At 47.9% G+C, this 20855-nt stretch overlaps 1 protein-coding gene across 1 annotated transcript; it reads left to right on the top strand.

The window, feature by feature from the left end:
• The first annotated feature begins 5571 nt into the window (after positions 1-5571).
• On the top strand, positions 5572-20691 carry NFILZ (NFIL3 like basic leucine zipper). The gene is made up of 2 exons (XM_048287888.1): positions 5572-5673; positions 18421-20691. Exon 2 carries the CDS (start codon positions 18446-18448, stop codon positions 19322-19324), a length of 879 nt encoding a protein of 292 aa, XP_048143845.1. The 5' UTR covers positions 5572-5673; positions 18421-18445; the 3' UTR covers positions 19325-20691.
• The last annotated feature ends 164 nt before the right edge of the window (positions 20692-20855 follow it).

Here is a 20855-nt window from a genome sequence, read left to right as displayed (position 1 = left end):
TGAACTCAAGGTAAAAATAGAAGGGAATCACAGAAATAAGGCAATCACAGAAATAAGGGAATCACAAAATCTACTGTCATGCTCCAGATGCTTAAATTGAAGATTTACCTGGTAGATATTCACCGATTTAAAAAGCAAAATAAAAATGCTGATTGGAAAAAAAATCTTCGCAGTGACTAATAAAAGATAAAACATCTCCTCCAACCAGTGGAAAAGGGGAAAGTGGTTTCTTTCATGTGTTTTTGCTTAACAAAGAAGAGAAAAAAGGAGGGAAAAAGTGTTTGATGGATTAAAAATGGGTTACAAACAGACACAGGAAGGCAGATATTGATTCCTGCCAGCAGATCCCCAAATTCAGCACCCATTTTCCCAAACGTGAAGCAGCAAAGACTCGGCAAAGAGGAAAAAATACTGTACAGAAGGCTGAGAGCTGCTATTTAGGGCAGCCTGTTTAACACCCCAGAGCTGTGCTGGCACAGTCAGAAAAATCACAACTGAGCCGACACTGGGAGGAGCTGCAAAGACACAGCAAAGGTGGGGAAGGGGCAGAGGAGCTGCTAAGAAAGAGCAGAAATAATGACACGGGCTCAGATACTGGAAGTGGAACGAAAGGAGGAATTTTTGGGGTAGAATATAAAAATCTACTCGCAGACAGAGCAGGGAATTGAGCAAAGGGCGGTGGAGCCTCGGCACAGGGAATATTTCAGAGGATATTCCAAGTATAAACGACAGGAATAATGTTTTAAAGGGGATATTTTAAAGGGAATTTTACTTTGCTGTTTTTCATTCTGGTGTCATCTGGTTTATCTCTGTTGTTTTAACTTCAGAAATGAACCAAAAAATCTCTCCTCTAGGTTTGTTTAATTCACTTTACTAAATCAAGGATTTGATTGTAGCTTCCCCCAACCAAGAATTGCTGCTCTTTCCATTAGGATTTGGGGATTTTTGACCTGTTTTCTCTGGCAGTAGAACAGGCAAAGGCCATTCCCCTGAAATGGGTCACACTTGCCTCCACATCCAACCTGTTTTGCCCTCAGGGATCGGAGCCCAGGAGAAGATGGAGAAATCCAGCTGGGCAGGATGGAAATGGGAGCTCACACTGCTGGAGAAGGACACTCCTTCCACAGTCGTCTCTTTGTCCCTGGGACCAAGATGGATCAAGATGCCTCACCACAGTCCCAGGCTCAGGAAAACCAAAGTAAGGGAAAATCAGATTCATAGGCAGAGTTAATTGGAGAGGGAATGAAGTGATGGGAATTTGTGGAGGTCATTCTTCCCAGCAAGTCAATGGAAGGAGGATGTCAATGTTCCCTTTGAGCAGTTTCCAAAGGACAATGTGACTTAGGGCAGATTTAATGCTCATTTTCCCTTCTGGTATTTTGGGTTGGAGCCTTCAAAGTGGGGAATGACATCCCTGGGGCACCTGGGAATTGTCAGGTGTGTCCTGGTGTGTGTGGGAAAGGTTTTGTGTGTCTAAAATCACCCAGGGCTGTGTCCTGCACACAGGGACAAAGCTGGGCCTCTGCTGGCACTGGGCCTGCACGAGTTGTTATGATGGAATCATGGAATGGGTTGGGTGGGAAGGACCTTAAAGTTCATCCCATCCCACCCCTGTCATGGCAGGGACACCTCCCACTGTCCCAGGCTGCTCCAAGCCCCAATGTCCAGCCTGGCCTTGGGCACTGCCAGGGATCCAGGGGCAGCCCCAGCTGCTCTGGGCACCCTGTGCCAGGGCCTGCCCACCCTCACAGTGTTTGTGCCCCTTCCTGCAGCATTCCTGTCTCCCCAAATCCACACCATCCCCTCTGCTGGGAATGGCCAAGGGGACTCTTTGGGAACCCTGTGGGTGTGAATAACCCAGTGGAAAACCCTCTGCTCCCAAAGCTGCTGCAGTCAGGGAGCCACGGGGCTCTTGTGCTGCCCCATTCCCTCTCCAGGGGTGGAAAGGAATTATCCTCCAGCGAGTAACCCAGGAGTAAAGTGCTGGCACAGCCCGGCCCCGGGGTGACACCGAAGATGTCACAGTGGTTTAATCCCAGGAGTTGCTGCCAGCCCTCCAACAATGGCTCAGGCGTGGCAGAAGGGACCAGGAAGCTTTCCAGCCCCTCAGGCCGGCTATTCCCCAGGGATGAGTCCTGCCAAAATCCTGGGCCAGCTGTGCATGCCAGCAAATCCATCCCAATTCCAAACCCCTCCAAGAGCAGAGGAGTGGGAACCCAGCTCAGTGCTGGATCATCCCTGCAGCCCAAACCCACAGCACGTCCCCCAGCTGTGTGAACACCGAAGGTCCCTCTCCACTTCTGGCTGAGTTTCCTTTTCTCCTATGGCAGCAACTTCCAGAGCTTTCCCCTACAGGATGGGTTTTGCTTCATTTCGGATAAAATGCTATTAAAGCCCTGCAGGAATTGGCAGGATGGGCTGAGGAGCTGCAGACAGGCTCTATTCTTCTGGGCAGCTGGGGTGGCTGAGCACTGAGGGCAGCTCTGCCCTAAAAACGCTGTCGTGGCACCTCCTACTCCCTCTCAACATGCAAATAATGCACTCAAATAATGCCAGTGATTAAGGTTAAAATAAAGATCAAAAATTATAAACCCCAGCTGAGCTGGACTCAGGGTGGTGGCGGAGCTGTGATTTGGTTTTTGGGGTTCAGGGCAAGAGGGTGAAGAAGCGCAGAGGGAGGAAAGCCCCTGGTGCTGAGGGCAGGGGAGGAGCTGCGGTGGCTCCTGTGGGCACTGGGGGAGCTGAGGGTTTGAAGATGAGGTTCAGATGCAACATCTCAGCAGGAAAGGTGAGACCTGACCTTGAAAAGGAGCAGCTCTGAGGGGGGCTCAGCCCTGCCTCAAGTTAGGAGGGGAAACAGAGCAGGACCACACGATTTGAAGCACAAAAGTCCCCGGAGGAGGGGGGGAGATGTTCCTGCAGAGAAAAGTCTGGTGGTGCCACAACTCTGTGGAGTTGCTTTGAAATTCTCAGCTCCTGGCAATGATTTTGTCAACAGAAAACAGCAAAAGGGTTTTTGAGTTTGGAGAATTTCTCTTTGCAACCTTTGGAGGGTTTCTTCAAACCACACGTCTGGAAAGTAAAGAGTATTTTGGGGGTTTTTGGCTGCGATGTTTTGATTGTCCAGGCTGGAAACTGCTGGGGAGAGGGAGAACAACTGAGGGTGGTTCCCAAAGTGCTGTTATGAAATTCAGTTTGAATTGAAAATTGAGGGTTGCTGTGGAAAATTCTCCTTGGTGAAAATTCACATTTCTGTGGAAAACCTGTTTTGAACAAAATATTTCACAGGGCTTTTTGTCATGACAGACTGCCCAGGGACGAAATGACCTGATCCCTGAAAATCTGAAATGCAGGAAATCTCCTTTTACACCTGGATGTGATGGGCTCATCCCTGTTCCCTGCACTTCTTTAAAATCACTGTATTTCCTTAAAAACACTTTTTATTCCTCTTTCCAGAACAATCCATTTTAAATGTTGCATTTCAACTCCAGCTTCTGGAGCTAGCAAGGATCTTTATCCCACAATCTCATTCCTTCACAGGTAAAAATAATTTCTTGCAAAATTGGCTTTTTCTGAAGGAAAATTTCTATATTGCTAGACAAGAAAAAACATCTTATATTATATTGTATTATATTATATTATATTACATTACATTATTTTATTTTATATTATGTTATGTTAAGTTATATTAATTATATTATATTTTATTATAATACCAACAAAAAGATGGGAGGATGTGTTTTTTCTTCTCAAGATAAAAATCTAAATTCGATCAGACCCTTACAAAAGTCTGTTTCTCTCCATTCACTAGAAAGGGAATCTTATAGGATCTTTCCATATGGAGAAACCCTTCAGGAGCAGATGTCAAAAGTTAAATGCAGCCAGGAGTCTCCTGATTCCCACTTTTGGGAGCAGTAAGAGAGAAGAGTGACCTCTACAGCCCAGCCCTGATTTCCTGGGAAGAAAGATCCTCTCCCTTGCTCACTCACACTCATCCTCTCAGAACCAGTGTAAAATAAAACAGAATAAAGTAAAATTTTAAAAAAATCAGCTGACCCCCACTGCTGTGAATGAGACTGGAATCTCTGCAGAGATTTGGATCAGATATTGGGAAGGAATTGTTCCCTGGGAGGGTGGGCAGGCCCTGGCACAGGGTGCCCAGAGCAGCTGGGGTTGCCCCTGGATCCCTGGCAGTGCCCAAGGCCAGGCTGGACATCGGGGCTTGGAGCAGCCTGGGACAGTGGGAGGTGTCCCTGCCCATGGCAAGGGTGGAACGGGATTTAAGGTCCCTCCCAACCCCAACCATTCCATGATTCTGTGATCAGTCCAGTGAGGATGATCATTATCAGGTGGCAGATTTTTCGTTGCTGCTCCTGCCTTGGCAGCACCAGGATCTTCTTGGTGCTTTTCCATCCTGCTGGAATGCAGGCGTGGAAGTGTTGCCAGAGGTGTAAAACCTGTGCTCACCCTGAGGACAAGGAGCTGGCTCTGCTGAGGCCTCGGTGCAGTGCAGAGAAGCAGAAATCACCTCTGGGCTTTGCTGCACCTTTCCCTCTTTGTGCAGCTGCCAGGACCCTCTGACACCTGGTGGACACCAAACAGGACCTGGGCTGCACCCAGAGCAGGCTGGAAAAAAAAAAAAAAAGAAGGCTATTTCATGCTTGGGTTTGAATCCTCCCAGTTGCAGGGGAAGTTTTTATTCATAGAATCGTGGAATAATTTGGGTTGGGAGAGACCTTAAGGATCATCCAGTGCCACCCCTGCCATGGGCAGGGACGCCTTCCACTGTTCCAGAGTGCTCCAAGCCCCGTCCAGCCTGGCCTTGGGCACTGCCAGGGATCCAGGGGCAGCCACAGCTGCTCTGGACCAGGAGCAGATCCAGCACCTGTCTCAGACTCCACGGGAAGCTCAGGGAGAGGTGCTGCGACCCTCTGAGCTGAGGAATTCAGAGAGGGAATTTAACTGACTGCAATCAGTCCATTAAGTGGGGCTGCCTTAGCACAGGTTTTGCTGCGTGCCAATGGTTGATTCATCAACAATGAAACATCTCCAAACCCCAGCCCTGAACGTCCCCGTTTGTTTGTGCCACTCTTGTGTGTGCCAATCTCGTTTAAACTGAGATTTAAATTGACATTTATTCTGGTTTTATGGCCGCATCCATCAAGCCCTTCTCATCTTCCTCCTCTCCCTCTCCATGTCCCACCCCACGGGGGTCCGTGCCACCCTCAGGGCGCTGCTGTCACCTCTCTGGGGCTCCTCACTCTCTCCTGGGTGACTCCACACCTTCCGCAGCGCTTTGAAGCTCCAATTCAGCAGCAAATCCTCCCCCTCGCTGCCTTTTGGCTGCCGATGTTGACGGGAAGCTCGAAAGCAGCGCTGCTGCTGCAGGAGCACCTGCCCTGCCCCCGCTCTGTCCCCGCATGTCACCGCCTCTTACGTAATCGCGACATCGCTGCAGCTTCCCCGGGGCTGCTCGTGCAAAAAAAAAGGTGAAAAAGAAAAAAAGAAGAAAAAAAACCAAAGCCTAAAAAGGACCCAGGGCCATGTGTGGGGGTGCGGGGCTGTCCCAGGGGCGGGAGGTGAGGGACACTTGGGGACGCGTCCCCCTCTCGCCCTGCCCGGGGGGCTCCTGCAGGAGCCGGATGGTTCCAGGGCTTGGGGCCCGTCCTCAAGGTAAGTCCTGGCCAGGAGCTGCTGGGGAATCCGTGGGGTCGGGGCTTTTCCAGGTGTTGGGGGGCAAAGGAGGCAAAGGAGGAAACCATTGCTGGGTTTGTCCGCAGAGCCCCGGGGCTCTCCTGGGACGGGGAAAATCGCTGCCTTTTTAATTTTTTTCATATATTTTTTTCATTTATTTTTCTTCCTTCTTTTAAAATCTTTCTATATTCCCCCTCCCCTCCCCCCCGCACTTTGTCCTTTTCATATTTTAAAATCTTTTTAAATCTTTTTTCTTTTTCATTTTTTTTTCTTTTTCCCTTTTTACTTTGTTCCTGTCCTCCTTTCCTCTCTCTCCCCCTCTCTTTATTATCTCTTTGCACCCTCTGATTTCCCTCAGCTGCCCCCGAACTTCTGTCTCCAAACTGGCACCCAAGCACCCTCCCTTCCCACTGACACCTGGATGCCCAAATATTCACTGTTCTGCCATGTTCCTCCCAAATTCCTTTCCCATCCTCAGAGGTGGTGATGGAGGTGCTGATATTTGTAGCTTTTCTTTTATTATTCCACTTTATTTTCCTCATTGTCAAAGTTAGACAAGTTTTTGCTACCTGTTCTTTCCACTGTGCTTATTTTAGCAGCCAGCATTGCTTTGGATTTCAAGGAAATTTAAGAATAAATAATTATTCTGTTGATTAAAAACCTGTGAAAATGACATTTCTTGGGCCTTCCCAGACTAAAAAAGTCTTTACTGGGTGCCCACCCAAAGGTTGGAACCTCCAGTTCCGCAGGTGACAAAAGTCCTTGGTTGTAGCAGAGAGAATAAAAGACTTAAATTTTTTTTTAATATTTAGGATTTATTATTTTTTTGGCCATTCTAAACTTGAATGTTGTTGTGCAGTGGCTTCTGACTGACTGGATTTCTTGGGGGCAGCCAAAGATTTGTTGGGAGAAGGGAAGTACAGTTCCTAAGTGTCCTACATGCCAATTATCCCATATTAGAGCCCTGCTCATAATAATTATTGCAATAATTAATTGTAGGGTGACTTCCATGCCAGCACGAGTGGAAGAACCTGCAGATATGAGGCAGAAAATATTAATTCCTCCAATTTCTGACTTTTCTGGTTGCCAAATGTGCCAAATTTAAGGTGTCACTTTAAAAACACCTCTTTTAAAACCCAGGCACCTTTAAGGGGTCTCAGAACTTCAGTTCTCTTACAAAGAGTCTAAACCATCAATTATTTCCAGAAAATATTCCAATCCCAACTTGAATTTCTTTACAGCGTGTCCTTAAAAGTTAAATTCAAATGATGCTGGGTTAGGAAATTGAATGTGAAGAACTTCTGGTTTTGTTTTGTTTGCGGGGCCGCGTTTTCGGTGTTGTTTTCTGCCAGTCCAGTTTTTGGCGCCCCACATTTTTCTTTAATTCAAAACTGAGACTTCCACATAATGAGGCCCCTTTAGCTCACAGAGGCTTCAAGAAAAACAGCAGATATTGGGAAAATCTTATTAAAGTCCAGGATTTTTTTTTCCTGAGCAGCTGTAAAACATCTTTGGAAGCAACGACACCAGGCCCCGGCCTTGCCCTTGGGGTCCCTGCCCTAATTTTTCCTGAGGTGGGAACCTCTAGAACACAGCCCAATTTCTGCTGTTTGCAAACTGTTTCTGTTTCTCACACTAATTAATTAATTAATTAATTATTGATCTTCCAGCTTGCCCTGGCTGCAGGGGTATTTTCTCTGGGCAGGATTGATTTGAAGGGGGCTTTTACTGTGCTACCACATCAATGTGGCCTCAGCAACTGGGGGTGAAATGTCCCCTTAAATTTGGATTTTGAGGAGTTGGGGACTCATCCCGTCTCCTGGGGGTCCCTCAGACCTAAAAGATGGGGTGGGTGAAACCCTTTTGGTGAAAAACCTGCCCTGGGTGTGCTGAAATTGGTGCCAGGCCACAGCTCCCTCCTTTTCCAAAGCTGTGCAATAATTCAGGTAATTCAAACGAGTCAGGTAAGGTGTAATTAATAACAGAAAATCAGGTAAGGTGGAGTTAAGAGCAGATTTTGCCTCTGTATCTCAAAAAGGAAAAGTACCTTTATTTTCTTGTGGAGTCAAGAAACTCCTCCTGCTTCCGCCTTGTGAGCATTTACTGCGATCCTTAAAATTGCAATAATTGGAATATTGCAAAGATTGGAATAAGCAGGGGATGGAAGACAGAGTCCATCGATTTTTGCTGCTTTCTGTCATGGCCTGGCTGCTCATTTCTGCTGTTTGGACACAAACCTGGAAAGAGCTGAGCAGCTTTAGTGGAGACACTCCAGATTTGGCTCAAGTGCAGTTTCAGACAAAACCCAAATCCTAATTTAGAGTCTTGACTTTATTTACCCAGCATTTTGAGACTGATAAAGCCCTGATAAGGACCCTGCTGCCTTGGGCACCGAGGAACCAAGATTGGGAGTTGAAATGAGCAGTTTCAGCTTTCATGGGTTGCCAGCAGCTCTGTGTGTTACGGAAACTCAGCAGCAGTGACTGTGCCTGAAAAATCTTCAGAAGTTTCATTTATTTTCCTGTGATGGCAGAGTGAAAGGGAAACCTCTGAGTGAAAATCTTGATATTAGCAATTAATGACTGAGAGACGTGATCAGGCTGGGCCAGGAGTGCCTTTGGCACGTGCACAGGTGCAGGAGGCCTGGCAGCCTCCAGGCCAGGCTGGTGGTGAGGATTTGCTTCCTTTCAAAACAAAAAGGAAAGTTTTTAGAGGACTTCAAGTCCTGTGACAGGATTTCTGCAGAAGAACTCAAGGATGGGAGTGTTCCTGCTGGAAAATTATCATAACATCACAGAATCTCGGACTGGTTTGGTTGGAAGGGACATTAAAGCCCATCCAGTGCCACTCCCTGCCATGGGCAGGGACACCTCCCACTGTGCCAGGCTGCTCCAAGCCCCATCCAACCTGGCCTTGGGCACTGCCAGGGGTCCAGGGGCAGCCACAGTTTGTAACCATAAGAAGACAATGACAAAGGTGCCGTGTGCAGAAATCCATGGTCCTTGAGATGCTCCAGTCCCAGTCTGCTGAATGTGCTGCACATCTCAGTGGGAATGGTCTGGAGCATGAGGGGAAGCAATGAGGTGAGGGCGGGTTTTATTTAGGTCCAGAAACTCTTGTCAATGGGACCCTCTAGCCCTGAGTCGTGCAAGTGCTTGTTCTGGCTTAGGCACAGGAAAAGACTGGGAGAAAGAGAGGGAGAGCTGGACTTGGTTTCCGTTTGTCTGCTTAAAGCTAAATAATTTATTGGGGCTGGAATCTGGCTGGGTTTGCAAAATCCCAGTGGGATCCACTGCCTGTGTGTGTCTGTGGGGCTCAGGGATAAGGTCAGGGCCTGGTTCAGTTTGGTAAATCAGGAATAATTCATAGCTGCTGCTGGGAGGAACCACACAAGGAGCAGGAGGATGGGGATCCTGGAAGTTTCACGGGCTGTACAAAATATTTTGGGTTGTGCATTGTGAAATAGATTTGTGGAAAGATGAAGGAAGGAATTGGGAATATCAAATACAGGAGAAGGCTCTTTCCTGACTGGTGTTTGCTGGAGAATGGATTTGGAAAATGAGGGGAAGTCCTTGTTTTTAGAAGGATTTGTTCTGCTTTTCCTCTGGAAGTGTTGTCACTGTCACTTGGTGACAGCGGCACCTTTTCAGCTCCTGCAGAGCAGAGGGATTTTGTCATTTGCAAGTGATAAAAAATGAGCAAAATGACAGAGTTCCACTGTTTTTAAAATAGGGATTTCATGTACCTTCAATGTACCTTGCTGACCAGGGACGGTTGCATCTCCCAAAGATTGGAAATGTGGTCAGTTATTTCCTGCTGGGTCTTGATTTCTGAACTGGAGTTCTTGAGAATTCCAGGACAGAAACCCCTGACTTGTTAAGGCCGATGTCAGTTCTTGCTTGAGCCAGCATTTCTGGCCTTGTCTCAGAAAAAGCTCTTAGGCTCAGCCTAATTTTAGATTTCAGTTCAGACCTCCTGGATTTCAGAGCCTGCAATGACGTTCTGTGGGGAGGAAGGGACTTACCTTGGGCTCGCGGCCGCCTCTCACTTCTTCCTCCTGCCGAGGCATCACCATAACCTGTGGGGTAACCTTCAGATAATGATGAGCTTTATCTCTACCCATTGATCTTCACTTTTTAAAAAAACCCTATTGTGACAGCAGTTTTGGTCATATTCAGTATGAAGCAGATGGAATTTTCCATCCCTCTGGGTAGGCAGAGAGGGGAGGAGGGCGGAAGCCAGGCTGCACTCGCCGCACATCGCTCGTGGGCATCCAACTGCTCCTCCAAGGAGCTCCTTCAGCTCCTGGGCTCCTTCTCTTTTCCTCCCATCGTCAGAGTGGAGATCCAGTGGCCGGAAAAGCTCTCCTGCAGTGCCACCCAGGTAAATGCAGCCACACCCGGCAGGTTCCCATCAGCAGCCCCAGAGCGGCTGCTGGAAATATCCCAGGAAATGCCAGGTTCATCCCTGCCCTCTGTGCTGCTGAGGGGCACAAAGGCTTTGTGTGCTCTTTCCTTTCTTAGCAATGATATTCTCAGTGATATTAGAGATGATATTTTAAATGACGCAGGTCTGATATGGAGGGGCTGCTCCTGCAGTCTGGGCCCTGGGATTGCGCTCGAGCGTGATCTCAGGGAGAGGCAGCGTCAGGAGCTCTCGGCCAGGTTGGGTTTGTTGGCATCAATCAGCTCAGGGGAATTCCAGCCTCTTTCAGCATCGTTTGATCTGAGTGAAAGAGCTCAGATATCTCGAAGAAATGGCCAGGGGAAGAAGATTAATTCAGTAATTCGTGCTGTGTGTTCTTGGAGCAGGGTCCAACAAGTGGGTGCTGAAACTGAAGGAACAACTAAAGATGTTTGTGAAATTCTCTGGAGTGCCCAGGTTGTTTTTCTGACTTAATTGGTTTTCCAAGGAGAGGTTTGGTTGTTTTAAAAAAATAAGCAGAAATTACGTGAAAATACTGAGATCTGAATTGTTTTGAATTTTTATAGAATCACAGAGTTCTGGAATGGTTTGGGTGGGAAGGGACCTTAAATCCCATCCCAGTCCATCCCCTGCCATGGCAGGGACACCTCCCACTGTCCCAGGCTGCTCCAAGCCCCAATGTCCAGCCTGGCCTTGGGCACTGCCAGGGATCCAGGGGCAGCCCCAGCTGCTCTGGGCACCCTGTGCCAGGGCCTGCCCACCCTCCCAGGGAACAATTCCTTCCCAATCTCCCATCCAGCCCTGCCCTCTGGCACTGGGAAGCCATTCCCTGTGTCCTGTCCTTCCATCCCTTGGAAATTGTCTCTCTCCATCTTTCTTGGAGCTCCTTCAGGTCCTGGAAGGCCACAATTAGTTTACCTTCTCTTCTCCAGGCTGAACAATCCCAATTCTCCCAGCCTTTCCTCCCAGAGCTGCTCCATCCCTCTGATCATCCTGGTGCCTTCTCTGGAGTTGCTCCAGCAGCTCCACTCCTTCCTATCCTGAAGACCCCAGAGCTGATTTCAGTGTTCAGCTGAAATACTCAAATCTCTGATTCCACTGTTTCTAAACTGTCCCACAGTCAATACTTTTCACCCAAACTGTGAAATAAAACAGGGGAAGAAAAAGGATTTATTGAAAGTCCTTTCTCAGAGGAAAAAAACCCCAAATTTATGAATATCTTGCATTGAGCCACAGTGGGACAGGTCAGATTTCTCGGGTTCAGAGGCAACTGAAATGGAGCAAACACTGCGAAAACTTCATTATTTTCTGATTCATTATTCAGCAGCTCTCACTGAGGCATTTGCAGACCAAGAAATGCAAAACTCAGCCACTTGTAAAGGTCCAGCAGCACCTCGGGGGTTTTCAGGCTTTTGCAGCACATTTCCAGCCTCATGGTCTGTCACAGACCCACAGTCAAATTTAGAGGTCAGGTTGTTCCAACCTGAGCAATACCTGAGCTGCTTTTGAGGCTTCTTACCCCGAGCAGAGCAGCCTCAGGGCTGTGGCCTTGGACCACAGGGCCTGGGGAATTGAGGAAGCAGCTGCTTTGGTAACTCAGGCTGGGTTTCCAGGCTTTGAACTCTCCTACCTCAAGACCAAAGAGACAAAATTAATTCTACCGAGCTCCCAACAAACCACCTGTTGTGATTAGGCTGCGGGGACAGTGATTTAATAGCTCAGAGCTCAAAATTTTAGCACACCAGGAAGTTCGTTGTGTCCTTCTGACCTGGAATCTGTAGAGGAAAAGGTGATTTTCGGGAGTTCATGGTTGTAATAGTAATTGATATTAATTAATAGTGATTGTAATCTGCTCCAGAGAATCCTTCTGGGCTCTTGGAATCTGAATTTCAAAGAAATGAGTGCAAAACTTCAGTGGCGACCAGATTTTAGAAAAAGCTGAAGGTGAAAATGCCTACTTTTGGAAATTAAAGGCCCTGCAATCCACTGCCAGACCTGCAGCAATATTTAATGCTTGGAGCCAACAATCATTTGGTGTTTTCAAAATAGAAACAGCAAATTGGGGCTTTGGCACAGTGGGCTTGTTTCTGAGTCAGTTTTGGTTTGCGTTTGAGTTTAAAGCTTTCATTCTTCCAGCAGTGGCTGCCCCAGGTCATCGGGTTCTGCTATTTGCTCCTTTTGTGCCTCCTTTCATCACCAGACCACGTTATTTCCCACTGAGACGCAAGAAGTGAGTAATAGCTGTTCCTCAACAGCTCCTGTTAACCACTGTGCAGTGTGAATGTCAAATACTCAGGAATATGAGTAATTAGAGCGAAGCCCTTTCATCTTAAACAGGCTGGGAGGTTTAGAGAGCACCCTAAGACACCACCAAACCACAGGGTTAATTTTTTTTCTTATTACGCAGGTGAAGCAGCAGCAGGGATCAAAACTTGTTTGCTGCTTGCAGTGTTTGTACAGCACAGCGTCCCTGGGAGAAGTTTTCAGAGGTTTCTGATGTAAATCAGCACTTGGGCCTCATTTTATCAGTGTAAGTTCTTGTATCAGTGAAAAATATTGGAGTTATCTCATTTTATCAGAGCAAATTCTCAATAACTCCTGTGGGTTTGATGTGCTGGAGTGGCTTGAGGCTAAGGGCTGAGTTCTGATTTAGTTTAGGATGAGATAATTTAAAAGACAAGAAATAGGCAGCTCTCAAGCTCCTTTATATTGGTGTGAAGCAAGGGCAGCTCGGCTCAAACTCTGTGTGATTTCAACTCCAAATTCCAAATTCTGATCCCAGTTTAACCAAAGTAAATTCCAGTGATATTCCCATGGATTGGCTCTTATATATCCAGGTGATGAATTATGAATTGAGTGTGACCAGGAAACTGGGAAGGAGTGAGAGTTTGAACCAAAGGTTGTCTGTGGGGTAGTGAATTTCAGAATGGATTTGGGTGTTTTATGGAAAACAACTGGAAGTTTTCTTCCCTTTGCTTCTTTAAAATCAACCATTTTCACTTCAGAGCTAAGAACAGAAACCTCCAACACGGGGAAGTTCTGCCAAGTCACTCTGTGCCCTTTTATATTACATTGATTGTCCTATTTCATTAAAATATATGTAGATTTATGCTTGGAGTTTCATTTTTGACGTTTTAGTGATGAATGCTCCTCTCAGCTGTGCTTTTAAATGAGACTTCAAACGCCCCATTTTTATTGATTGGTTGTAGATATAAATTTTTTCTATAAGTATAAACAGATGTGAAGATTTAAGACAAAGTTTGCAACTTAGGGAAGCCTTAGAGAGAGGTAGCAAAATTTAGAGTCACACATGAAAAATGGAGGAAACAGAGAATAATAAAATACAGATATGATACTACAGGGATTGAATTTTGTATTTAATCCACATTGTCCTTTCTAATCCCAAGGTAAAACCATGACTGTGGTTCAGTTGTGCATCAACAACCACTTGCTGCTGAACAAGGCCAGATCTTTGTCCCTTTTTTGATGACTACATTATCCTGAGGCAAAGAACTCCACATTTTAGTTGTGCTGTATGAAGATTCCCCTTGTTTCTTTGAAATCTGCTCCCCGATAATCCCAGCTCATTTTCTTTACTCCTGAGAAATAATGAGTTAAAATTTCTCGTTGGAGAAGCTGTTCTGGTTGCCCTTTGCAAGATTGATTTTAATTTTGCTGCATCCTTGAAACAAAAAGAATAATCTGAGGGTTGAGGGCTTGCCTTGGGCTCGGAGCAAAGGGAGATTCAGCAGCTGATTTCGGGGTGGTTTGATTGTGTATCAGCTCAGGGCTCAGCACTGAATCAGTTCCTCTGCGATATCGAGTTTTTCCTGGAGGGTTTTGCACACCCCGCTGGAAAGTCCAACTCATCAGAGCCCCCTCTGATCTGTGGCTTGAGGGGGGAGATAAGGGAAAGGAGGGGAGATAGGGCTGAACCAAATCTCTGAAGCTGAGCCCTACCAGGGCCTTCTTTTAGCCGGAGGAGAAGTTTTTACCAAAAATGAGGATCTTTTGAGCAGGGTGGTGGAGAGTAAGTGCAAACCCCTGAGTACAGCATGTCCTCACCCTCACAGAGGTGCAGATTAGACCAGGGCACTGCACATTTAGCCCTTCCCAGCTGATCAGAGGCGTTGTAGAAGTGATAAGAATGGGTTTTACTGCTTATCTTCGTGTATTTAACAACCTTTATATAAAAATTGTGCCTTGCATTCGTCCTGCTCAGAGGTAAAGCTCAAAGGCTGCTCTCTAGAGAAGCAGAGCTTCTGAGATGTGCTCTGTCTGAACAGAACCAGCAGATTTTGAGGAAAAAAAGAGGTGAAAACCAAAGAAACAGCATCATTTTACAAATGTTTTGGTGCTTTCTATTCGGGGTGCAGAGCTTGGCCTATATTCAGGCGAGACGCTGGTAAATAAATGGCTTTTATACTTCCAGCTGCAGAAACAACAGACACCAAAGCACCTTAGAAACTCTTGGTTGCATAATTCACCCGACCAACATGCTCTAAAGTCACTGCTAATATTAATGTTTCCACTGGGCCCGGTGGGGACGGGCTCGGTGTCACTTTGTGCTCTCCACTGCTGGAGGCCGCGCTCACGAAGAGCCCCAAGACACTCGTGTGGGTACAGGTGTGACTTTGTGGGCTGCAGATAAAAATAACAGGTAGAGTTGAGACTCTGTGGCCTAAACCTTGATGCTTTCACACACTGGCCCAGCTCAGGCTTCATTCCTTGACCTTAAAAGGCCAGATCCTGCCTCCAATAAGAGCTTCCCCTGCCTCCCCCCTTATAGCCGGCCTCCTTCCAGGCCTTCCCCACCTCCAAGGAAGTGGAAATGTTTGATTCCTGCCTTTTCCCCTGGGTTCAACCCTCACTTCTCACTGTTTCACTTCCACGTGCTTCAAGTGTTGAGTTCTGAAGGAAATTCCCACCTTGGGACCATCACTTGGAGAGTGAGGGGTTGGATTAATGTGGGAAAGGTTCAACAAAATGGGTTTTCAGGAAGGTTCATTGCTCAGGTTCTGTCTCACAAAGGCCTATTTTGGGTCCCTTTTCTTTGCCCCCCGTGCTTCCCAGCCTGATTGAACAGGGGATATTGGGAACAGTAATCCTGAAACTTCCCATAGGATCTCCTTGTGATGAGCACCAGGAGCAAGGGAAGGACAGAGAGAGAACAACCTGCTCTGCCCACTGCAGGCGAGGCGTTTACTTAGTGAAAAAGCCGCCTGTTGATCTTTGACTCATTCAACAAACAACTCACATCACCTCCAAACCTGAAACGTTCCTGCTAAGTGATTAAGCCCTGAAAAAACTGCATTTCTGCCTCTCGATACTGTGAGAAACCACAAATCCATTTGCTGTAATTCTCCTTTTGATGCTTTCAGGTCAGCAGTAATTCTGATTGAAAGCTGGAGAAATTACCCCAAACGCATTCGCGCTGAAGGACATTCTTTGTTTTGGTTTGTAGCTGCCCTCAGAACCTTTGTGTACTCTTTGAGATCTCCAGGGCTTAGGGATAAATTAAAATAAATGCATTCCAAATGCCTTTAATCACAAAATCCCACCGATTTGTGCAGAGAGTACTTTGGTGGGACTTGTCCTGTTTAAACCAGAACCAAACTCTGGTCACACTGGGCAGACTGGGAGAGGAAATAGATGTGGATTGGTCTAGTTTGCAGGTCTGAGTTGTGCAGAGGTCACTGGTGATGACAACCTGCCAGTACTGAAGGGTTCTAAATCTGCATAAATAAAGATTTCATCTACAAGCAGTAGAACATTGAATCAAAGGCCTTGCACAGCATTTTAGCCTCAGTGTCCATCTTTGTACTCTACAATATTTGTGTAACTCTGTGTGTGTGTATGTGTGTGTGTGATGGAGCTCGTTTAATCCATCCTCACATTGCTTGATGCTCAAAATCCTCCAGAGATCTTTCCTGCCTCTTTTGTTGGGTGCTTGGGATACCTTAAAAAGGGATTTGGTTTTCTGAAATACCTTCAAATGGACACTGAGTACATTTAGATGGAAGGAATTGTTCCCTGGGAGGGTGGGCAGGCCCTGGCACAGGGTGCCCAGAGCAGCTGGGGCTGCCCCTGGATCCCTGGCAGTGCCCAAGGCCAGGCTGGACATTGGGGTTTGGAGCAGCCTGGGACAGTGGAAGGTGTCCCTGCCCATGGCAGGGGTGGGACTGGATGATCCTTTAAGGTCCCTTCCCACCCAAACCATTCTGGGATTCTGGGATTTTATGATATTTTGCTTTCAAAATTTTGTCCTCTCTATGATTTATGAGTTGTATCCTGGAGGAGTAACAGGTGACTTAGAAAACCAGACCATTCAAATGTGGTCTTTCACGTGAAGCTCAGAAAGCCAAGAACCCTGGAAATTTTTCAGTTTCCTCCAGACACAAATTACAGCTGGACAGTGTTTAGGAATTGTTTATTGCCCACAGAATGAACTCTTTTGAGTCGTGTTGATGTGGGATGATGAAGAAGAGAAGAAAGCCCAAACATGGTTCTATGTGTCCTTCTGAGACCTGTGCTCAGCTGCTCCCTGCCCAGAGCGAGTTCTGGAATGATTTGGACTTAGATCTTTGCCTTTTGCTTGAGGATGGTTCTCAGCCACGGAGAAAAGAGTGACTCATGTTGCTCACACAATAAATTCAGCAGGAAGGTTGGAATTATTCATGTGCATTATTGGCCATGTGGGTTTTCAGAAAGTTCCCGTGCCACATTTTCACAAACTTGTGCAACCCCAGCTCTCTGCAGGAGTTTCATCTCTCACTTCACCTCAATATCTCAATTTCATTTCATTCCTAAACAGCTTTTTGAAAATTTCTGGCTAAAAACTGCACAATGCTTGGCTTTTGGATGTCATGGTGGGTTTATTGCCTCTGACTCTGGGCAGTTTTGAGCTTGAATTATTTTATTTTTGGGGGACAGAGGTGGGGGAGTTTTCAGCTGAAAGCATCACCAGTCCTCTTCCCCTCAGCAGTGTGAGCAGCCCTGCCAGGAACCTCGGGGCATGAGTCCCCATGACTCAGAAAAGTCCTTGTCACTTACAGAAACAGCTGCTGGGATTATTCCGGCTCCGAGGGGAGCCATGAGCACATTTCAGTGCTGATAAAGTGTCCTGGAACCAGCACACACCGAGGGGGCACCTCAGTCACCGTTTGTGTGTTGGTGTTCGTGGGTCACAACAGTGTCAGAGTCAGGAGATGAAGTGAAGGACCTTTCCAAGGACCCTGGGGATTGAAACGTGGCCAATACCAAAACTCCAGTGCCTCGGTTGCTCACTGAAGTGAAACAATTATGCTTTTCTTCACCATTTTAGGGTAATCCTGGAAAAGTGGTGGCTTATCAGGCTCGGTGCTGGCTGGTCCCTCTGGCCCAGCTTCCTGTTGAAAGGGATGTGGTTCTTCCGAGCAGGGAAGAATTTCTGAGTGAGAACTGCCACAACACCTCAGGGAGATTATTCACAACATCCTGTAGTGACAGGACAAGGGACAATGGCTTCAAATGGACACAGAGTAGTCAGTTCATTGGGATATTGGGAAGAAATTCCTTCCCATGAGGGTGGGCAGGCCCTGGCACAGGGTGCCCAGAGCAGCTGGGGCTGCCTCTGGATCCCTGGCAGTGCCCAAGGCCAGGCTGGACATTGGGGCTTGGAGCACTCTGGGACAGTGGAAGGTGTCCCTGCCCATGGCAGGGAGTGGGAATGCGATGATCTCCAGTGTCCTTTCCAACCCAAACCATTCCATGGTAGCAAAGCTGTTTTGTAACCCTGCTTACAGCTCCTGCCCAAAGTCCGTGACTGAGGTAAATCAGTTCTTCTCCCTGTGCCTTCCTTATCTCCCAAACAGGGCTAATGACTCTTATTTCCTTTGTAAGGCAGCTTGAGATAAGTGGGAGATCACTACTAGTTTTTATCGTCTTGATTGAAGTTATTCAGATAAAGTGTGACTGTTCGCCGAGTCGGCGAAATGTGTGGGGTGCAACTCTGCTCAGTCGTGCTCGGCTTTTAGACATCCTGGGGTGGACTTTGCAGAGACTTTGCTGAGATGTGAGTGAGTGATTGACTGATTGATTGATGTGTTGACACATCAGGACCTGAATATTTTGAAAACGTTTCGGAATCTGAATATTTTGAAAAGTTGGCTCCACAATGACAGTAATAAGCGGGATGAGCTGTCCTCATTTTCCACATGTGTGTAACAGAGAAAAAACAACCCCATTCCCATATTAATTTACCCAATGGCACTAATTACCAGCACCATTAGTGGTAACTAATGAACGTTCTCATTCCGACAGAACCGCAGCTTCCTTCTCCACCACCATGGAGAACTTCCTGGCCCCTCGGAGCGAGCTGGTGCTGCAGCAGGGCAGGGCCCAGCTGCTCCTGGGGAAGGCGGGTGGACATTCCCGGCGGAAGCGGGAATTCATGCCGGACGACAAGAAGGACACCATGTACTGGGAGAAGAGGCGCAAGAACAACGAGGCCGCCAAGCGCTCGCGGGAGAAGCGGCGCCTCAACGACGTGGCCATGGAGAGCCAGCTGGCAGCGCTGAGCCGCGAGAACACCGTGCTCAGGACCGAGCTGCTGTCCCTCAAGCTGCGCTTCGGGCTCCTCAGCCCCGAGCCCAGCCCCTGCCAGGGCCACCCCCTCGGGCTCTACCTCAAGGGGCACCGGGCAGCCTCCCCACTGCTGGGCATGGAGCCCTTTGCTGGTGACTCCTGCTGCCCTGCCCAGAAGAGCTTCGTGCCCAAGGTGCTGGAACCGGCTGAGCTTCCTTGCAAAACTTTCAACCCCTCCACAAACATCTTCGGCTGTGGCTCCAAACCCATTCCCATGGACACTCCTGGCCTCCAGCAGCCCAAAAGGTTTGAGGCGTCCTTCAGCCCCACAGTTTGCTCTCCATTCCTCAGCTACCCCTGCCCAGACAAACACCCCTTCCCCTGGCCTTGGCTGGGCAGCACCTGCTTCTTGTGCCCGTCCACCGGCACCACCGAGGCCAGGAAGGAGAGCAGCATCTCAGTGTCGGATGAAGATGACGAGCAACAAGTGCCCAAAACTTGTCCTGTGCCCCCCTGCAACGTGCCCTGCCCCTCAGAAGAGCAGCTGAAGGGCCGGAGCTTTGCTGCCCTCCCACACAAGCTCCGGATTAAAAGCAAAGCCCTGGGCGGTCTGGAGGAGACTGGGCTGGACTCACACTGAGGCAGCACAGGAACGGCTGCTGTGGGGCCACAGTGACTCATCCCAAGGACACGGATGGTTTGGAAGGATGAGGTGGGAGGGAAATGTGTTTTTCTCCAAACATGGATGTAATTTTCCCTGCTCTGTGTAAACGCTGAGGGAGTTTCTGGGGCTGCATCACTACAGCACAGCTGCAGCTGGCCAGGACCCTGCGGTCCCCCGGTCTCACTGGTGGCTCTGCTACCACAGCAAGCTCAAACTGGAGGTGTGAAGGGGCAGGAAGAGGCCAAGACAGTGGGGATGGTTCCCACACAATGTGACACCTTGTAACTACAGCTGCCAGGGGTATCAACCACTGTAGTGGCCTTCGCTTCATCACCGCCCTCATCCTCACCAATGTGCCTGAAGTCAGAATTCCCTGACACAGGAAACTGTTGATGGAACCAGCTTCAGACCCCTCAGCTGTCTGGAGAAAATAAAAAGGCGTTGTGACTCTGGGAGTGTGGATTTACGCTGGCATGCAATGAGAGCAGCACCTCCTCCACTTTATTCCAGTTTACAATAATTTATCTCCAGAGAGAACGAATTCTTCTTCTGTGACCAGACACACTGTGATCCAGAAGATAATTTCATTTATCTTTGCAACTGTTCTTATGGAAAACGAAGTAATTTTTTTATCATTATTATTATTGAAATGCAAAAAATATTGTAGTTTTGCTTCTTTCTTTTAAAAAAGGCATTTTTAGACCCAATCTTTGAGTATTTGGGAACTCTTTATCAAACAGGCACAAGCTGCACGTGGTGTTTGTATTCCTGCATCTGCTGGGACACAGTCCCTGTCCATCCTGCCTTCTGCCTGCTTTTCCTTTGTAAGGGGTCTTGAGCCTCCTAGGAGCTGTTGCTCGGTTTTCAAGCCAAAGAGAATTCTCAGGGATGCATTCCAGGTATAGCTGTAACTTCCTCTCCTCAGATCTTTCCTGCTTTCTCTCTTTCCCCAAGGAAAGAATGCTCTTGCAGTTCTGATGTTGCCAGGTCTGTCAGCCCCAGACATTTTTTGACATGTTGGACAAAACCAGCCCAATCTGATGATTCCATCAGTCCCAGCCTGTTGGAAGAAGATCTCAAAGTGAAAAAGCGACTTCAAGCTGTTCTCCTCTGCCCCAACCACATTTTCAGTCCATGTCCCATGTCCCAAAGGACAGAAGAGCTGCAAGGCCTGCCCAGCCCTGCTGGGAACCAAAGCTGACAGTGGAGCTCAACATCCCTGGGAGTCTCCATCTCTTCAGTTCTCCAGCTTAAGGGATTCTCCTGTTCCTCTGTGTGTCTGCCCCTCTGCTCCACTCAGGTGAGACCCCACCTGCAGAGCTGCCCCAGCCCTGGGGCCCAGGAGGACCTGGAGCTGCTGGAGCCAGTCCAGAGGAGGCACCAGGATGATCAGAGGGATGGAGCAGCTCTGCTGGGAGGAAAGGCTGGGAGAGCTCGGGTTGTTCAGCCCTGAGAGGAGAAGCTCTGGGATGACCTCATTGTGGCCTTGCAGTGTCTGAAAGGACCA

Source organism: Corvus hawaiiensis, chromosome 28 (genome assembly GCF_020740725.1).
Source record: "Corvus hawaiiensis isolate bCorHaw1 chromosome 28, bCorHaw1.pri.cur, whole genome shotgun sequence".
Lineage (NCBI taxonomy): Eukaryota > Metazoa > Chordata > Aves > Passeriformes > Corvidae > Corvus > Corvus hawaiiensis.
Note: the sequence above shows the minus strand (reverse complement) of the source record. Positions and strands in the feature narration are given on the sequence as shown.